This window comes from Apus apus, chromosome 5 (genome assembly GCF_020740795.1).
Source record: "Apus apus isolate bApuApu2 chromosome 5, bApuApu2.pri.cur, whole genome shotgun sequence".
In the NCBI taxonomy this organism is placed as follows: Eukaryota; Metazoa; Chordata; class Aves; order Apodiformes; family Apodidae; genus Apus; species Apus apus.
The window spans coordinates 64812174-64832823 of record NC_067286.1 but is presented as its reverse complement, the minus strand read 5'-3'; the positions used below and the strand labels follow the sequence as shown (position 1 = coordinate 64832823).

The window sequence follows — 20650 nt, the reverse complement described above, 5'->3', positions numbered from 1 at the left end:
GATGTTACACAAAGGACTGAAACTGGTGCAGGGATTATTCCCACCACAGGATGAACTGTGTGTTGAGAACAAACTGCATCTGGCTGCCCTGGCCTCCCCCTTGTCAGAATCCTATGGGAATGGAAAAGCAGCCAAAACCCAGAGCACACAGAAGCAGTTGATGGAGGATGGACTGAATATGTTTCCTGTAAACAGAATCCCCTGTGGTAGATCTGAGTAATCCTGAGCAAAAGGACAGTTCCTGGAAACAGAGCTGCAAGCAATGATTTGAGTGGATCTCTGAGCAAAAGAAACTTGTTTCCCCTAAACCCCCAGATCAACACCTTAATCCTGGAGTTACAGATTCTCTCAGCAAGCAGTGTTTTCTGCACAGTCTGTCACCCAGACACCATGCAATGAAATCTTAACCTACCTGTGCACTAACTGCTTGATAAACATTTTTCATCCTGACTTCCAAATTAAGTTCAGAAACCTTAAACCCAAACCTGACCTTTCTCTCAAGCTGTGCAGCCCGATCTTGTGTCCATCAGCACCTGTGGAGCAAGAGGAATATAAAAATATATTCTCAATGAAGCAATTAGTACTTTTTTGTTTAAAATCTGCCTTTTTGGGAAAAAAAAAGAAGAAAAGCATTCTTGTAGGAGCTCTGCTTCTTTAAATAAAAGTACTTAGTTTACATGTTTCCTTCTCTATAAAAGCAGAAAGTGTCCTCTACAAGTCAAGCAAAAAATTTCCTAGGAGTCAAATACAAAAGCTTTTTCTTCAAAGAGGAAAGATGAGATGTACTTTAAAGAGATACTTCCAGAGAAAGAAGAACAGGAGTTCAAGTCTAGGATGAATACAGCTTGGATAACCAAGGCAGTTTCTCCTCCTGATGGCTCAGCAAGAACAGAAACCTCCCTCCTGAGAATACACTGCCATGGGGAGCAAGTGTGTTTTAATCTGATGTGAGAGACGAGGCTCTTCAGCCAAAGCTGAGAGAGCACAAAGCTATCTTATTACACACATAAAGTAAGGACAGAAAGTTGTCTTCTAAAGAGCTTGTTCCCCGTCTACTTCTCACAACTCTTTCACTCCAGAAAGCAAGAAGGAGAACTTTCTAAAACAAACTAGCAAAGAAAACCAAGAAGGTGAGTTGCCAAGTGGTGGAAGGAGGTTCTGTGGCCAGGAGCAGGGCTGGACTCCTCACTCTTCCCAAGAGTAGTTGGAGATGAAGCAAGAACTTGGGTAACACTGAACCACCTTTTTCCTCCACCTTTTTTTGCATTCAAGTATTTTGACACCAGACCAAAAGGGACTACTAGGTTCAAAGGTTTCAAAGGAACAGAAGGGACTGCAGCCTCGTTTGGCATAACCCACGAGAGCTGTAACTAAAGCTGGTGCTGCAGGAGTGCTGGCAACATCCCCTCTCCTCCTTGGAGCTCCACTGAACCCAGGGTCATGACCAAATGCAGCTGGATGGGAATGATGCACCTGAAGGGCTTTCCTTGGGCTCTCTGAGATTTACTCACCTCACAGGCACGTCTGACACAAACCAAGTGAAACAGTCCCCTGGATACTCAGTTATGCCTGACTGCAAACACTGGGAGTGACTCATTCTCCACCAAACATTTTTTTTCCTTTCAGTCCAGCAGGATTTACACTCCCAACAGCTATTTTCAAAGTGACTGCATGTCTTTAGTGCAACTCCTTAGCTGTGTTCCTTATCCATGAATACAGTTATTAAACAATTCAGGTTTTGTTTAACTTCTGAGAGCAGAAAAAAATACTATGCCCTCAAGCAGGTTATAATTCAGACTAATTGCCAGGTAGGTTTTAGAAAGTGGTTAATCAGAATTACAGGGTACATGAAAATCAAACCAAGTAACCTTTAGGCCTGTACTGAGCTTGCAGAGGTAGAATAAGAAGGAATAAGATGCACCTCTCTATGAACACTAATATTATTTCCTTCCAAATACTGAATGAAGTTTCCATCTGGCTCCTGCTCTGCAAACTGTGAACTGAGACCCAGCACCCAACCTTTGTAGATGGTCCCAACCAGAAATGAGCACTGGGTGATAGACAGGGATGGAGATGTTCACAGGAGTGCACTTCACACTTGCATTGCCCAACCACAACATGGGCAAGACCCAAAGCCCACCAGTCAGGCCAGGTACCAGCTGCTGGTGCCCTACCTACTATGAGCAGGTTTCTACAAATGCTCTGCTGCACACCAGAGGCTCAACCCAGCCAAATCAAGAAGTTTAGTTTATATCTTCTTTACAGAAGACGATCAAGTACCAAGAAGATTTGGTTGGAGTCACCTGAGATCATAGGATATTGATAATGATATGTTGGGATGTCTTTGAGGTACAAGTGCAGATCCATGCAAAGCATCTGGCAGCTTCTTCAACAACAAACCTAAAAGCATTTTCAAGACTGCAGAAAATCCATTAAAATAATGTTCCTGCTCCTCCCCTCTCACGCAGACCAATAGTCAGGCTTGGTCACCACTTCTACCTGTGCATAATTAATTACTGCACCAGCAACAAATGTGGGTCCAAGGGTTACTGAATACCTGAGCTAACTAGAAAATGAACAACAGGAAACCACTGGAGAGCGAGATTTCCCATCCAAATGGTGGTATTAAAGCTTCCCAATCAGCCAGCAAGTCAATAATGGAGAAGAATGACAAAACAAACACTTGCTGTAGATTTTTTTTAAAGATTTCTTTGTCAAGCTACACAGACATATTGCCTTTTCAAATTCTAATTTAGAGTCTGAAGATTTGAATTAGCTCTTCACAGGTGTTCGTGATCCCAAACTAACATGGAACACAACCCTAATATTGTTTTCTCTCTTTAGCTGTATAAGCCAAGATGTTTTCCAAGTGCTTTTTCACCCATACAGCTTTTAAGAAAGATAAACATTTTACTTGTTTCCTTAAATGCATTTGAGGGTTTCATAAAAAAAAGTATTGAAACCATTTCTTCCTTCCTCTAACAATAAAGTTTTGCTTTCAAAAGGGAGCACCATCTGGTTTGCACAGTTTTCAGGACAGTTACCTAAATCTGTAAGATGACAGTCTTTACTTCATTTTACTAAATACGTGTTCACTACAAAAAAACAAACACACACATTTTGTTAAAAAAAAAATGCTGGCTGAGTATTTGTGATCCTTATGGTTTATTTTGAGGTCTCTGAGCAAAAGGATCTCATGGACAATTGTTCAAGAAAATTCAGTTGCTCCCAATGTATGTTCCTGCTCAGTTCTGCCCAGAGTTCTTCACATGGCACAAACAACAGATGATCTATAAAGTAAATATAAAACAAATAGAAAACTTCAACCAAAAAAAAACCCAGACAAAATTATTTTCATCTACTTAGAAATTTCAAAAGGACCATTTTAATTCCCAATATTTTTTATTTCTTATGAGCTTCTCTGTGGGGTACAGGGGGGTTTTTTCCTATCTTTTTCACAGCTAGATCCAATCTTTTCTGGCACCTTAGTCTTACTGCAGCAGTGCTGTCTGCCTGCAAATATTTGATCATTAACAGATGAAAATACCCAAGGAAATATCAGCCTGAATACAACAGGACACCACCCAGGATTTAATGACAGCTGGAACCTGAAGTTTGTCACGTTCCAGAAAGACATCATCTGTATTTTAGGTATATTAAGAAGCAGCAGATGATGCAAAAAACAAAATTAAACCCATGACAAATCCCAGAAGACAGCAAAGCTGAGAATGCATATTAATAGCTAAAAGTGACACGATACAAGGAAAAAGACCCATTCCTGAAGGAAGTCTCAGTGAAATACAAGAAAAATCAACACTTCAAACCAATTTCAAACCAATATTTTTCAACCCTTCCTGTTCAGACAATGCAGCACCCCAGTCTTGAGACTGCTTTTCCTGCCACCAGCAGTTTCCTAGCCATGCCTAAAAGGAAGAATTAAGGAAAATCTAATCAATGGGTGATGCTGGGGGAAGAGACAAGTGCTTCAATGACATCCAGAGGAAGCAATAAATGTTTGCTCTTGGGACTGTTACTGAACACCTACACAGGGCTGATCTACAGAACACTTCCAGCAGCAGTGTGTGTGTGGAGGACTCTGGGGTTCACTGAAACATCCTGAACCCCAGCATGACCAGAGTGCTGGGACCCTGACCTGCACCAGGACCAGGTGTCCTGCTTGACCCTCAGGCCAGCCCCATCACGGACACTGGATGCTCATCACATCTTTTCACGGGGTGCTTACATGCACTCATTAAGGCTGCCTGTTCATTTATTGGACTCCAACATGTTAATGAGCAATCAATTCCTAATTCAGTTATTGTTCATAAAGGATTTACAAATTCAGCATCGGGAGGTTAGGCCTCGTTAAGCACATCATGAAGCTAAGTGCACACACTAGGCAAGGAAATTCCCCAAAAGGCAGTTGTTCCCCTCCAACAGCTCCACAACTGGCTCACAAAAACTGTCACCACTTGGGTAAATAAAGCAACAGACATCTGGAGATTCACCTGAAAGAGAGGGGGCACTTTTTGGGAAACACAAGCACAATGCTTGTATAGTCCTAAGACAGTCAGGTCTCTTTTTGAAGGACACAGGAAATTAAAGGACTAACTTCGAGCTCCATTTGTTTAGTTACATCCATGGCATGTAAACATATTTATTTACACAACACTACCTACATTAGAAGAGTGTCCAAATCTATATTGTAAAGACTTTCTATCTTTGGAGCATTTCAGGCAGATTTTGAATGTTTTTTCTTCACTTTAAGTGTACACAAACCCACAGCTGTTGGACGCATTGATGTCTTCTCACTTCCCAACTGCTGAGTCACGTAATTTACAGTCAGATGCAAAGTTTACCACTAATCCCACAGCAATTAACTACCTGATCACAAGCGAGAGCCATGACCAACCCACTCACTGACACTGTAGTCTGTGCAAGCCAGGCTGGGATTCATTCATTTATTTATTTTTAGTTCCATTTTCTGCATTCATTGCATTAGGACATTTTCAGCTGCTTCTTCTCCCTCTGTCAGCTCTGCTAACCAACAGCACTGCAATCCTAAGACTTCATAATTTTCACCACCCAGCATTTCAAGTGCAGCTTGAAATAAAATAAAATAAAATTCACCAGCAATTAAAGTATCAAAAAACATCTGTACTTGCTCCCGTATCAGTTTTGAGGGCAAGTGCAGCCCAAAGCAGAAGAGGTGAAGAGATGTGCTGTGTACCAGATCCTCACCCTATGCAAGCTGCAGACAAATCTTCCCCTGATATCTAAACAGGCTGAGCTGCACCTGAGCTTCATCCTTCTCATCAAAGTATTGCCAATTTGTTTAAAGGTATTTCCATACATGAGCAGCCCCACCTGCTTCACTGGGAGCAGCCACAAGTCTTCTCACCATAAATACCCTCAAAAGTGGCAGAATTTGCCCTAAAGTCCTGTCTTCACAAGGAGCTGCTCACTTCTTAGCAACTCCAGATTTTATAAGAGATTAATAAAAAGCATAGTAAGAACTTCCAAGGGGTTTACTTACAGTACACATCCACTCTGATGGACTTTATGGCTGGTGAACCCAAGCCGTTCTCAGCCTTGCAGTAGTAGCGTCCTCCTTGGTGTCTCTGGATGTTGGATATCCTCAGGGTTTCATTGAAGACACTCGAGTCTTGAAATCTGTCAGAGGCACTTCCTGCTGTTTTGGTCCACCTGATCTGAGCAAGCACCAAAAAAGACTGTTACTTTAAGCAGGTCCAAGTGAGCAGAGTACAGATCTCTTCACCGAAGCGAGACCCATGTGCGTGGCAGACAGGATTCTCTGCTGGAGGACTCCGGGAACTTCTCCAAAAAACTGAATAGCTCACACTTACAATTAAACACTTCATCCAAGAGCTCCTGAACAGCAATCTTGCATTCATTACCCTCTCTTAGGAATTATTACTTTTGATAGAAACAGCCCATCAAAACCAGATGCCACCAGCAGAGGTATGGAGAACAAGTCAAGGCACCATCGGTGACACACAACTGGAACAGCTGCAGGCACTGTCCCCAGCAATGGCAATGATCAGAGCTCACCAGAAAAGGCAGCTGTGCTGACCATGGGTAGACTTCATTCAAGCCAAATCTGTGAAGGATGAGGGCACATTGGAAAGCACCTTCAGAACAACCGCTGGATTCTCTTTCAGCAGCAACACAACCCAGTTTGGAGTCAAATGATTAGTTGCTTCAAACTGCAACAAACCACTAACATCTGTTTCCTCACATAGAGGGTTTGTTGTTTTTTAATGTAATTTATGGCAATTACCGATTCCTTTACTCTGGTAATTATTTTCCCAAAGTGAAAACTTTTTAAAATAAGCTTCTAAATTCCAAAGCCATAAAAATGCCAGTAAGAGCCCACTGCAACCAGCACAGGGGTGGACACACACATGACTAAAACCCATGCTTGTTGACCCCAGTCCTCACCTGCATGGCTCAGTGGACTAAGCTATCTCATAAAATGCACCAGACCCCCAGAGAGTCCCCAGGTACCTCCTCCTCTTTCAGCTCACACTAATTCAGTGACCAGGACAAGCAACATCCAGTTCCAGACCAAAACTGCTTTTTTCAATGGTAGGTTTTTCTTGCCTATAGAGGCCACAAATGGGAAACTTGGAGTCTCTTCTGAAGCTTCCCAAAGCTGTAGCTTCTCCACCCCATCCACTAGTTCTATGCCAGATGAAACTCAAAAATTCTGCAGTCATTGATAAAAATGATATTGACACAGGATAACAAAAACCTGGCTGATAGTTCCAAGGCTATGGTCCCCAAAGGTTGCCCAGAAGTAGTCAGCGAAGCCATGATTTAAAGATCAGCATTTAGACACCAATCTGTTGGGATCTGCTAGGTCATCATTAACAAGTGTCTGTCTCCCGGATCAGCCAAGCCTGAGGTGGACACACTGTGCTTCCAGCCAGCTCCTAGATGAAGGAAGGTCCCATGGCTGAGTTGGGTGGCCCTTGGTGGACACCAAATTGGCCCTAAGGGTTGCCTTGGCTGGAGGGAGATCATTCCACCAAGGTTAAGAGACACCTGAGCTCCCCCATTCCAAGTCCTGACCCAGAACTGGGGTCTGGATCCCAGTAACCTGCAAGGCTCAGCCTTCCTCTCATTGAGAACTTCTCCTGGGCAGGAAGGATCAACAAAAGGCTCGAAAATGAAAAAATAATGACCAGCTGTAGCCCATGTAAATTCTCCCCCCCTCTGGAATGAGAGCAGGAATGGGCTTCAGAAGCTGAAATGACAATAAACAATACATACAAAAAACATTTAATCTCTTTCTGTCCTGTTAAATTCATAAACCCAAGTGGCTTTGCCCTCTTGCTGGGTGACCTGTGTAACTCACACACAGTTCTGCTGCTCTGGGATGAAGCAAATATGCCAAACTGCACATCTCCAGCACTGGGTCTGCACGTGAGAGAGACACTCTCAGCATGGCTATATTTACCAGCCCCAATCTGTCTCCACTTCTATTCCAAACACTTGGCTCCAGGGCTTTTTAAATCATCCATATAAATGTGCTGCAGGATAATTTTGGAACAGAAGCTCAGCTTCTGCATGCTGCAGAACACAAGTTCATCAGAGAGTAGAATCATGGAGTCGTTTTGGTTGGAAAAGACCTTTCAGATCAGCCAGTCCCACCATTCCCCCAGCCCTGCCAAGGCCACCACTGCCCCATGTCCCTCAGCACCACATCTACACGGCTTGGAAACCCCTCCAGGGATGGGGACTCCCCCCCTGCCCTGGGCAGCCTGGGCCAGGGCCTGACAGCCCTTTGGGGAAGAAATTGTTCCCAAGATCCAATCTAAACCTCCCCTGGCACATGTATTTCAAATGTTTGAGACGTATTTTAGAACAGTATTTAAGATGTTCGCTGAATTTCTTGCATGTTTCATTTCCCTTTCTGCAATCAGAATTGTAAGAACAGCTCTGTCTGATTTTTAACTGGTAACAAAAGCCAACAGCATGACTTCCAAATCCCCTTCCTCTCCCACACAAAGCTGCCAGTGGAAGGCACTCTGCCCCGTTAGGTGAACATATAACTCTAACAACATGTTATGAGTATTAACAGCATCCATCTAACTGCTAAAGTTACATAACTTACACCAAAAAAATATATAGTAAACTTTCTTTAGACACTGTCAGTGTTTTATAATTGTTATGAATGCAGAAGCTTTCCCCTCCACTGCATCTTAATGTTGATGTCTTCATCTTCTCTTGATTATAAGGAATTCTAAACAGCTGTTTGGCTGTCTGCAAAAGCAGACTTTTCAGCTTTAAAAAAATACATATCGAGTGATAGAATGGTTTGGGTTGGAAGGGACCTGAAAGATCATCTAGATCCAACCACTCTGCATAGGCAGGGACACCTCCCACTAGATCAGGTTGCCCAAGAAGCAAGTTTTACAAATCAGCTCCTTTTGTAGGTTATGTAAAGATCCTCAAGGAGAAAAAGGAATACTGTCAACTAGATTCTCTCTTAAAAAATATCCTCCGGGAATCTCACTGGGCTGATTTAACTTCAGTTCATTATTTACCTTTGCTTTAACTCAACAAACACCCAGCAACACACTCATCAATATTGCATTGTAATGTATTGATTGTGCTGTGAAGAAAGATGACTCCCAAACATGATGCTAATGCAGTCATCAAAAAATTGGGCAGAGGAAAGACAGATGTCTGAGGCTGTAAACCTCTTCAGAGAGGTTCTCAGCAGTTTGACCCACTGCCAGCTCCAGTCCATGCTTTTGGGTGACCTCAAATGACTTTGAAGAGACTTAGACCATCAAATCCATCCTTAGAGATGGAGCATCTCACAGCTCTGGTGGACAAGCACTCATCACTGCCCAACACAGAAAACTTCAGAGCAGCTGCTCCCAAAGCATGGAGATCATCCCATTTTTGACATGGGGAAGAGTGGCAAAGGGGGACCATGGGGCTCATGGGACACTGTACCAGGTATCAGGCTAAAAATTATGGTGTCCAGTTCTGGAACCCTCAACATAAGAAAGGACACAGAGTTTCTGAAGGGAGTCTAGAGGAGGCCATGAAGATGATCCAAGGGCTGGAGCAGCTGTGCTCTGGAGACAAGCTGGGAGAGCTGGGGTGTTCAGCCTGGAGAAGAGAAGGCTCCAGGGAGAACTTAGAGCACCTTCCAGTGCCTGAAGGGGCTCCAGAAAAGCTGGGGAGGGACCTGGGACAAGGGCAGGGAGGGATGGGAAGAGGGGAAAGGGTTTCAAGCTGAAAGAGGGGAGATTGTGATGAGATCTGAGGAAGAAATTCTTTGCTGTGAGGGTGGGGAGACCCTGGCCCAGGTTGCCCAGAGAAGCTGTGGCTGCCCCATCCCTGGCAGTGTTGAAGGGCAGGTTGGATGGGGCTTGGAGCAACCTGGGCTGGGGGGAGGTGTCCCTGCCCATGAAGATCTAGAGGATCTCTAACATCTCTTCCAACCCAAACTATTCTATGATTCTATTCTATGAAGAAAGAAACAAAACCAAACCAACAACACCACCACCAAATGAAAACAAACCCCCCAAAACCCAATACAAACTAAAAAACATATAACATGGTATATACACATAGTTCAGATACTCCAGTGTTTTCAAATAATTTGTCACAAAACAAATGCTCACCCAGACGCATTTTATCAGTGTTTTCTACTCCTACTCTGCTCCTGCTTGGACCCTCCCAGCCCCTAGTGCAGAAGCAGCACCCACATGCTCCACGTTCTACTCAGACCCTGGATCACAGGGAAGCACACAATTCCTGCTCCACCAACAAGTCAAAGCCATCCTTGCTTGTAATGCAAAGTTTTAACTTAAAGTTCCATCTGCACATCCCCCCCTGCACAAAGGGGACTAACCAATGTTCACCCACCACACAGGGATCCACTCGCTGCCTTCTATGGGTACAACTTTCCAAACTATTCTCTGTTACTCTGGTGCATTTGGGAATCCCACCCATGTATGGCTCATTGTTCTGCCATCTAATTATGGTCTTCATTTAGAAAGAATCTTTTCTATTTATTATCTTTTCTCTTACAGAAGTTAAAAATTATTTATGAACAAATCCATTAAAAACTACTCAACTTTAAAAAATTAGTAACTTATGATCCATCCAGTCACGCCGTGACCTGTGTACTTGGCTGATTCATAGATACCCATAAACTCTCAAACCATCAATATCCTTGGCAGCATTTTATTGGCTTAAGGATAAGCCCCGAGACACACAGTCATATTTCATCCCACAGCTTCAGTTTCTCAGTGAGCTTTCCTGCAACTCCATCAGGAGTCACAGGCTTTACATGTATAGAGTAAAAATGCAGATTAAAACCCAATCTCAATCCATTTTGCTCAGCTTTTCTGTTTAACAAACCTCTGCCCTGGTTTGGACAGGCAAGAGGCTTTTGCACGTATCTGAACATATTTGTATATAATTGTATATATGTTCTTATATCATTAGTGTTTAATTAAAGCTGTGTAGTTTAGTTTTCAATCCAGCCAAGTCTCTGTTTCTCTCTCTCCTTCCCTACCTGGGTGGGAGGGGGAGGGGATCGAGAGTGTTGCTGTCGGACCTGAGTCAAACAGTGACAACTTCTCACACCCAAAAAGAGAGCAGCAGAATAAGAAAAGTACCCAACTTGGACACTTTAAAATTGACATACGTCTGGTTTAAATGCTGTCTTGATCAAAGACAATAAACATTAAAATATCTTCACTCTGAACACAAATAAGTTTGCTTGTTTCACAGAATTGCCACGGTTGGAAAAGACCTCTAAGATCACCAAGTCCAACTGTCAAAACAATGACCACAACTAACCACCTCTGAAAAAGAAAAACCCTCAAGCCAATTTGCAGTGGAACCTTTTCTTTTTTCCATGGAAATAACTGGTGAAAAATGAGGTTTTGACCATTTTTTTTTTCCTTACTCCATGACACTGAAATCTGCCTAACTCTGCAAATGTGAGTAAATAATTCCTGAAAGTACACCCAGTGCCCACACTGGGGGCTGGTCCCATGTCTCACTGCCTCTGCTGGCAGTTGCTGCCCTCTGGCATTACTAAGAAAACCAAGATGAGGGGAAGCTCCTGATCCCTGTTTCAATCCCCACATTCCTGCCTTGGATTGAAGTCCTCCTTTGCGTGCAAACGGCTGCAGAAGTCTTTGCACAACTTCACCAGGATGTGCTGGAACATCTCATCATGCTCAAAGACATCAGAGCCTCTGCAAAAAGCCTTCTTAAACAGAACAACCAGCCCTCTTCCAAAGAGAATCCCTTCAATTTCTTTTTCCATAAGATTTTTAATTGTTATTGGAGGGAAGCAATGGCTGGGGCAACAGCCACCTACAGCAAGAAGCACTCGCTGCCTTCACAATAAACCCTGGGGACATACTACAAAAAATACCCTTTTTGGGCCAGGAAAGCCATATGCTGCTCTGACAGATAATGAACCCAAAAAATAACCAGTAAGAAATACCTTTTTAAAAAATAATAAATAAAGAGAAAGAAACAAAAAGTGTGGTTATGCATCCTGCTAAGAAATTATTTACTGTCCATCAACTAAATTATCAAGTGTGTTTCATAAAACAGTACAAACGTCTATGAACAGTGTCTTTTTATGATCCTCTTAGAATGTTTTATTATTCAGCAGCATTTATTTGCTTCAAAATAAAGCACAACCTTTCACCTACATAATAAAGCACTGACCTAAGGGCAGACTGAAGCAGACGTAGCACCCTTTGAATTCCTGCTTATTAATTTTCATCGTGGCCTTCCAGTTTTGGAATACCATGTTAAACCACCAGAGTCATAAACACATCCTCATAAACACATGGAAATTCATTCACTGTAGTTCTTAAACAGCTTTGTAAGCTATTTGTAAGCTACAAGACATTTTGTAACGTGTTGATTAGGAGTTTTACATTCTACCTGAAGCTTCTAGAATGGCCCTTGGAACAAAGTCGAAGGCAACATTCCCACCCCAAGAATATGTTGAAGAACTGGGTATAGAGAAAAGCCACAGTATTGATTAAAATAATAGAAACATGTTCAAGCTTGCAAGTGGTAAGCTCAGCAAGTTTGCAGTATCAAATGAAAAATCAGAGAAAAGAAATCAACGTCTTCAAAATACACGAGGGACCAAAATTCCATCGTGGATCAATTCTCAACATAAGAGGCAAAGTTAAGGCAGTAATGAAATGGACTAGAAATCACTTTCCTTTTGCTCAGCCTAAGACGTTTATGCAAAACATCTCCCCAGGATGCTTCACTGAATCCAATCCAGGAGTGCTGGAAGTTTCATCACAGACTCAGGGATGTACAATCTCATTGTGCTCAGCCCCAGGAACCAGCTCTACAGCCCAAACCATCGCCTGGTTCCAGATTTCCACCACCAGCTCTTCTGCAACCAACACACCATCCCCAGTGTCCAAAGACATAAAATCCCATCCTTACCCTATTGAACTCTTACTAGCCCGCTTTTGGAAGACAAGTGCCATACGTGGTTGTTGGTCTTCCCTGCAGAACCTTTCAAAGTGCTGTTTTACCCAAATTCACACCGCCCCAGGGTGGCACCACCCCCACCCCTGACTGCCAAGGGTGATGCTTTCATTCAGCTTATGGATGGAGATCTGGGAGGGTAATGGAAGAGAGGTCTGAGGAGCTGTTGTTCAACCACAGTAGAAGCAGCAGCAGGAAACCAGAAGCCAACAGCTCCCCTTGTTCCCAGAGCTCCTCATCTCTCACAAGAGCAAAAAGGCATAAAAATGTGTCCGTCATTACACTCAGAAGACTGGAGACTAAACACAGAGAGGAAAAAGCAGCTGCCAAACAGGATTTTCCTACTTGGAAGTCACTCTTCATACCAGAATTGTGTTTCAAAGTGACAAAGCCATCTTGAAATCCAAGCAGTTTAACATTCATGCTTTCCCCTGTTTTCATCAATCCTTTCAGGTTTTGCTTTTGCTTCTCATTCTCTCCATCTCTAGCCATTTCACCCCCCTGCAAGATCCCTGCCAGAAACAGTGTTCAAGAGAGCCAGCGTTGCAGAGCACACCCAAAATGCTGCCAGAGACTTAGAATGAGTAAACTGGTAGAGACAGAAGAAAACGTTTCTCTTCTGGTCTTCCAGTAACACACACTTCCTGCAGCCATTGTTAGGGGAGATGTTTGGGGCAGACATGCAGCCTTTCAGCTGACTGACAAGTGTCACAAATAGACAGAGCTGTAAATCAGGAAACAAAAGCAGCAGTTGCTGATGCCAGCATGGCTGGTGAAAATAGAACTGCAAAGGAAAGCATTTCTGAGCTGATGGTGAGTGCTCCGAGGCAGAGACCTGCATCCCCTTCGTATGGATGAGTCAGGCATAGAAAGAAGAACACACTTGTGTTCCTTCTGCATGAAGGCTAAAAAATAAAACAACCCAACTCTGTTTCCAGAACACATTTATACCTTCCAGGACTCGAGTGCCACTTTTTGTGGATCCTTAATTCTTTGCTCCTAAAGCTGGTGCCTTCCCTCAAGGTAATCCTAGAGCATCTTCCAGGGCCTGAAAAGGCTCCAGGAAAGCTGGGGAGGGACTTTTGACATGGCCAGGGAGGAATGGGACAAGGGGCAACGATTTAAAACTGAAAGAGGGGAGATTGAGATGAAGTCTTCAGAAGAAATTCTTTGCTGTGAGGGTGGTGAGACCCTGGCCCAGGCTGCCCAGGGAAGCTGTGGCTGCCCCATCCCTGGCAGTGTGGAAGGGCAGGTTGGATGGGGCTTGGAGCAGCCTGGGCTGGTGGGAGGTGTTCCTGCCCATGGCAGGGGGGTTGGAACCGGATGAGCTTTAAGGTCCCTTCCCACACAAACCAGTCTGGAATTCCATGATTCCTCCTCAGCCAAACTCAGACCTGCAGAGGCAGCAGCTCTGCACCCTGCACTCCAGCAGTAACCCAGACATGTTCTTGGCTCACCTCTGCTTGAACAAATTAAATCCACTTATCTGAACATCATAAAACGCCAGGTTTAAATGGCTCTTTTTCCACTACATTGTCTTCTGCAAATAGCACCGCAGTTATTGATTTCCTGCAATGCAATATCAGTCTGTTTACTTAAACTAGTCCCCATTTTAAAAACTTCATAAAACATAATCCAGAAAAATCATGCTGCTCCTCAGACTCCACTGCTAGCAGACCTGGTGCATGCAGAGACCCTAAGAAAAATCCCTTCTAAATATTGAAGCCTGGTGACCACCAGGCTCTGCCTTCGCGTTCACGTTGGAGCTCCTCAGCATTTCCTACAGCACACCCTGTGTTGCATCCCCCTGGGACTGAAGATGCCCATCTGCCTTATTTCCAGACATCTTTCTGAATTAAACCCTAAATCTCAGTGATCTGGTAACATTAGCTGTGCTTTATCTCCCTTCCAATGCTCCTTCATGCTGAATTACACCCTACAGCCTCATAGAGCTAAAAACAAAAGCAAGACCCCAAGGTGTAACTGGTTTTAGCTGTGATGGCAAAGAAAGGAAATGACATTTTATTTTGCTTGAAAGGTAGGAGAATTGGGAAGGGGGGTAAGCAGGGAGAAAAGGGACAGTGAAATGAAACTCGACAAGAGAGTTGGCAGCCCAGCTGAGAGGGCAGTTTGGTATGAAACACTACCCACAGAACTTCAGGCCAGAAAAGATCAGTAGCTCATGAGAACAAGTCACAGATCCTTCATCAAACCCATGATTTCTTGTAACAGAAGAAATCAGAAACATCGACTGAAAGTGTTAAGAAAAAAACAGTAAAAAATATTTTAATAAAAATAATAACAACAAACCTTTCATCTTTCAAAATACAACATATGATTGAGTTGTGAAACTTATAGTCACAAATTACTAACTAACAGGACAACATGAAGTCCAGGGCTCTAAACTGCTTCCAACAGACAGAATATTCACTCACAGGAACGAAATCTCCCCATCCCTAGTTACCACAGTCATCATATGCAACCTTTTGCCCGGGCAACCCCAAAACACCAGACACCCAGAGGCTGGAAGATTAAGCACATCCTACCTGCACACACAGGAGAAGGGACATCTGGGCTCAGCCAGGATGGCAGTTCTTATGTCTCTGCTTGGAAGTCCCAGTGCCAGACACCAGAACACCACTGCTGCCATGGTTTTGCTTCTGTGTACACTTTTAAAAAACTTGTTTCCAAAGATGAAGCAGTGGCAAAGCCTGTCTTCAGACACTGAGAAACTCTTAACCAATATTAAACTACACTGGAAAAGGACTGATTCTCTTCTGCCCCGTACCTGGCACAGCTGAGAAAGGTTCTGCAAGACCCTGCTCAGGGAAAAATAATTGGGCACATGTTTGAATCCTACTGACTTGGAGATTTTAGCTTCTTTCCAATTCCAAACCCGACAAGAAGTTATGTAAAATCCAGTAATAATTAATAGCATCATTCATGCCTTGTTGAGCTTTCCTGGCACACCTTGAAGTGACTCCCATGACTGCCAGGAAAGGGATCTGGGACCAGTTCTCACATATCAAGAGCACTGCAAAGAGACATTAAGGGAAAATAAAAAAAAAGAAAAAGAAAAAAAAAGCAGCTGGTTCATCTTGCAACTTGAAATACAAGACAGGATCAAGGGACAGGATTAAGGACTTGTAGAGCTAAGGAAATCATTGCAATATTAAGCCACAATTAACCGAGATATATCCAAAGGAAATTAAGACACCTCCAAATCAGGGAATACTTAAAACTGGAAAAGCTGATGGTCCAGGGACGAGGGGCTACAGCCACTAATTCAGCATTGCCTGATACACAGTAAGGACCCAGCCCCAGACACTGGGAACTTTACTGAGTCTCTCTGCATTTGTTGAACCTTACCCTTGCAGGGGCTGGGATGAGGCTTTAATGAGTCTCCAACCCCACAGCCTCTGGAGGCCACCACAGCCAGGATGAGCCTCTTCCTGGCATATTAAGGTTGCACTGTTGCATTGAAATAGGAACAAACTAAGTAGCTTTGAGCTTTCCTTCTGTCTTTATTAAGAAACCACCATATAAAGGCAAAGCAATTCCCTTCCCCACCCCAAAAACATCCACACTCCACCAAAGCATCAAGTTATCCTTCAGGGATCAGAAAATCATTGCCAGAGACCAAGACAAACACAACTAAGGCTTTTTAATTTTCACCTTGCTTTTACAATTCCAGACTGGTTTGGGTTGGAAGGACCTTAAAGTTCATCCAGTCCCAACCCCCTGCATGGGTAGGGACACCTCCCACCAGCCCAGGTTGCTCCAAGCCCCATCCAACCTGCCCTTCAACACTTCCAGGGATGGGGCAGCCACAGCTTCCCTGGGCAACCTGGGCCAGGGTCTCACCACAAAGGGATTAACTAAACAGAAGAGGCAGCTGAACTGAGCTTCAGCCCACCAGAAGTTAAAAGGTCAGGTCTTCTCCATCTCTACATGCCTGGTTGGCTCCTGGAGTTTTCAGACTGAAAAGGTTATTCAGTTTTTATTGTTATTTTATTTTCTTTGACTGTTGTGCAAGTTTCCTTGATTTTACAAGAGATTTTTAGTTAATTATGTATTTACCTAGTTAGCATAATTGTCTTCAATTATGTAATTAGTGTTCATATGTGTAATCATTTTGAACATGTAATTATATCTAATTATACCATTAAAACGTGCAAGTCATAAATATCTTTATCTTTTTGATTGATAGATGTACAAGGAGGAGAAAAAAAAATAAAACTCATTTGTTATTTTTATCTCCTGGATTCTGAAATCTGCAAGAGTAAGAGGATGCAGCCTATAATGTTGCTGTAATTATTTATAAGGACCTATCAAGGCAATACCAAGGTTATACCTTTCAAGCAAGGGTAGAACAAGTCAAACCACTCAAAACTAAGTAGCAAAGAGTCACTCTGTGCAGCAATTTTTCTTCTGTAAAAAAAAAAGATAACAAGAATCACCTGGGAAATATTGTTTTGTGTTCAATTATGCACTTGCTGTTACAGAGAAGAATAACAGCCCACATTGAAAAAAACACAGCAAAAAAGAAAACACAAAAAAACCACCCAACACACAAGGTGTTCCTGCTTGTCCTAATGGAAGATGCTGCTGCACCCTGGAAAAGGGTTTTAAAGCTCCTTGTGCTTTTTAGCTACAGCCAACCAATGCAGCCATCCTGATCAGAGCAGTGACATTTTTTTGAGCTGTTTAGTTTTATTTCAGCATCTGTAGTACAGAACCAGAACAAACACCAGCACACACCAGATAAATTAGGACAGCAACAGTTGAGTCCTCTCTTTAATTGCTTTTGCCTGGGAAGACAAACATTTACCCACAGATTAAATAGTTAAGCTTATTTAAAGTTCAGCTTCTCCTCTTCAGGCTTAGATTATTTTTAATTTTTTTTGCCTTTTCCAACATACAGAACAGCCTATAAACCAAACCAAACAAGCAAGCCCACACAGGCCTGAGCTGACTCCAAGGGCTGGGAAGTGGAGGGGGAAGCCTAACACAACAACTAGCACGACAAGAGCTCCTCAGCAGTGCTTGGGGACCAGCCTCAACCACTGAGCATCCTTCAGCAAAAGGCAGGTGGCTTTTCCAGCCCGATGAGCTCCCTTCGTGCTCTGCAGAGCATCCAGATCCAAGTGTTCAGGGGGATGGCAGCAAAACCAAAGCCAGTACTGCCCAAAACAGCCACTCCCAGCTGCCAGAGGCTGCAGGAGCTTGGCTGATGAAATAATTTTATCTGCGACGTAGCAGCACAGAGAATAAAAACACACAGAAGGATCACTGAGGGTGTCAGAGCAGAACCAACCCACTTTGTTCTATCACCGTCAGACAGAGTGGGTTTTGTGAGCAGCATTTCTCTCTTCAAAATGCAAAAGCAACTGTCTCAAGAGCCTGCCTTCATAGCTGAGGGTAAAGCTCCTGATCCTCAGGTGCCATCAATTTATTGCTGTGCAAGCACTGTCCTCAAGACCAAACGTGGAAAACAGTAAGTTCCCAGCATGTAGAACCACAGCATGCTACTGAACCATCTTCCTTCTGCCCCCTGAATTTATTGGGATATAAGAAAAAGGCTCTGAAGACCAAACAAGCCTGTAACATTCAATGACAGACATGCCAGCCATGGAAGTGCACGCTGGGGTTAGATAAATTGCCCCTTGAAGGACATCAGCTCTAAACACAAACAAGAGTCAAGCATAGAAGCCACCAGTGACAAGTTTGTACTCTCACCTCAGAGTCACTAACATATGCTTGGATTTCTGGATCTAACCCATATCATTTATTGGAAAAGAACTCAAATGGGCAGCAAAACACACGGGGTTTCCATGAACACTTCTTGCTGCTATTGGAAATGGAGGAGGAGCTCCCTGCTCCTTTACTCACAGATGTAGGAGAACCTGTCTCTCAAAATGTCCATAGCACTGGGAATTATTCCCTAGTCTGCTCCATAAAAAGCATCTTTTTTAGGAGGTCTCTTCACAGACCAGCTACCAGAATGTACCTCAGAACTTCCCAATGTACTTCACTACCAGAATGTGGCTTCAGCCACAGCAGATCTGCACAGGCTGCTCGTTTCCCAGGTTACTAAATTATCTCTTTACTCATGAAATACATTCTTTCTCCACAAGGAAGACCTCACAGCAAGAGACCTCATTCCAAAACCTTCCACCACATTTTTGCTTATCAGACTAGTATGTTTCACATCCACGGAACAACAGACCCTCCTGCTGGATCCCAGAGCTGCTTCTCCATCTTTCAGCCCATGTCCTACCTTGTAAAGGTCATCGAGAAAAAGGAAACCAAAAGCTGACAATGCACAGACAGAAACCAAAGACTGCAGAGCACAGTGTGGGGGAAGGTCCAGGGGAACAGGAGAAGACAGGTGAGATCCATTCAGAGAAGTGCCCACACTTCAGCAAACCAGGAGGTTTTGCTGTTTTCCTTTGATCACAGGAGATTCACGCTCTGTGCTCGTTGGAAACTTTCTGCCAGGATTTCTGGCAGCTTTTAAGCTCCCACAAAGGTTAATATGAAACTGGGATGCTAAAAACCACCAACCTGGAAGTCATTTCCAGCTCCACGTGGTTCTTGTTTTGGTGATTCCTGATGTTTGAGCAAGGTGAGGCTCAATATTCTCAACTGAGAGAATGTGACTGAAATACACACTTCACTTGCCCTGATGTTGCATTTATCTTGACTTAAGCTGACCTCTTTCCAACACCACTTCCAAGTGTTAAATAGCAAAAAAAAAAAAAAAATAGCCCATGACAGAAATCACAACATCCTGACTGAGGGACAAAATTGAAAGACAAGCATGAAACTCTTGGACTTGCACCAGGTTTCTTGGGAAAGAGACACTTACGCACCTGACAACTCTGCAGTTCTTCAAACCACTCTTCAAACATGCTGGGACCCACCAGAAGCCTATTTATCTCTAGAAGTTTGGTTTATTCCTACCACTCACTTGAGACAGGAGAAAAAAATCCCCAATATGCAAGCTAAAGGAACGGTCTTTCTCTGTCTTTTCTGGTGCTTCTAAGTGCAAACTTAGATGGTCAAGCAAAAGTTGCTGCTGACTTGGGCTACACACTGGGCTGGAATGACCTTTCAGTCTCTCAGCATTGTGGTTTGCCCTGGGCAAGACAAAGGTGCCAGCCCTTTACCCACCCATATATATTCTCCTTTTGAACCTCCTCTCTCATTTGAAAGCTTTGCTCTTTTCTGCTTCTCTGAAGAGACTCTGCATTTGTTTGGGAGATGCAGACATCCCACCCCACTTGAAGTTGCTGGTGATGCCTCATCCATCCCACCCAGCCCTTACCACCAAGTGCAGCATGTTTGCTTTGGAAAGGGGAAAAAAAACAAACTCAACAAATGAGATGCCAGGCAACACAAGGCTTTCCCCCACTGATATCACTGCTTTCCTGTCTTGTTTATTGCTTCTTTTGGTTGTTTATTAAAGTCCCAATCAGCACCAGATGATAACTAAAATGAAGCAATTCCTTCTTCCACAATATAAGTCCACAACACAAACCCTCTTGCCCACATGCCTGGACAAGAGCTGCCCCAATGCAGGTTGAGAAGGGGCCAGCCCTGCTAACCCCAGCCAGTCCTGATGTGGATTATCCAGGGGGGACTCCAGCATTGAGCCCACATTGAGAACATCCCCTGCCAGCCTCCATCTCTGCAGGACATGCTGTGTGCTCAGCTCCTTGCTGGTCCCACCAAGGTGGCACAGGGTGAGTCTGCTCAGCATCTGTGAGGGACTGACCCTCAGGGTGGTCTGTTGTGTCCTAACAGCATCCTGAGTCCTGGGACAAAACCTTGACTGCACTCCAAAGGAATGCCTGCATATAGAGATCACAGTGGAGGAGTGGAAAAAGTGGAGGTTCACTCCAGTTGCTCAATCATGATACATCTCAACCACAATATATCTCAACCACACTTTCTAATTGTTGCAAAACTGCAGCAGAAGGGAAACAAGCCTCTAAAAGGAGGACCTGTGATGTTGGGCTTTGGGAGCTTCACCAACATCAACCCACCCACAGTGGCTGGCCCAATTCTGGATCCAGGACTGGGGATCTCTCTCTCTCTGTAACTCTTCTCA

The 20650-nt window shown here is 43.7% G+C and overlaps 1 protein-coding gene across 3 annotated transcripts in view; it reads right to left on the bottom strand.

The window, feature by feature from the left end:
- Window positions 1-20650, bottom strand: part of MDGA2 (MAM domain containing glycosylphosphatidylinositol anchor 2) — a 340493-nt gene that overhangs the window by 200322 nt on the left and 119521 nt on the right. For 2 of the 3 annotated variants that reach the window (XM_051621624.1, XM_051621626.1), the window contains exon 3: window positions 5537-5711. In XM_051621624.1, the coding sequence (XP_051477584.1) occupies window positions 5537-5711 (175 nt within the window). The remainder of the gene's footprint in view (window positions 1-5536; window positions 5712-20650) is intronic. The other variant, XM_051621627.1, reaches the window with a different exon arrangement.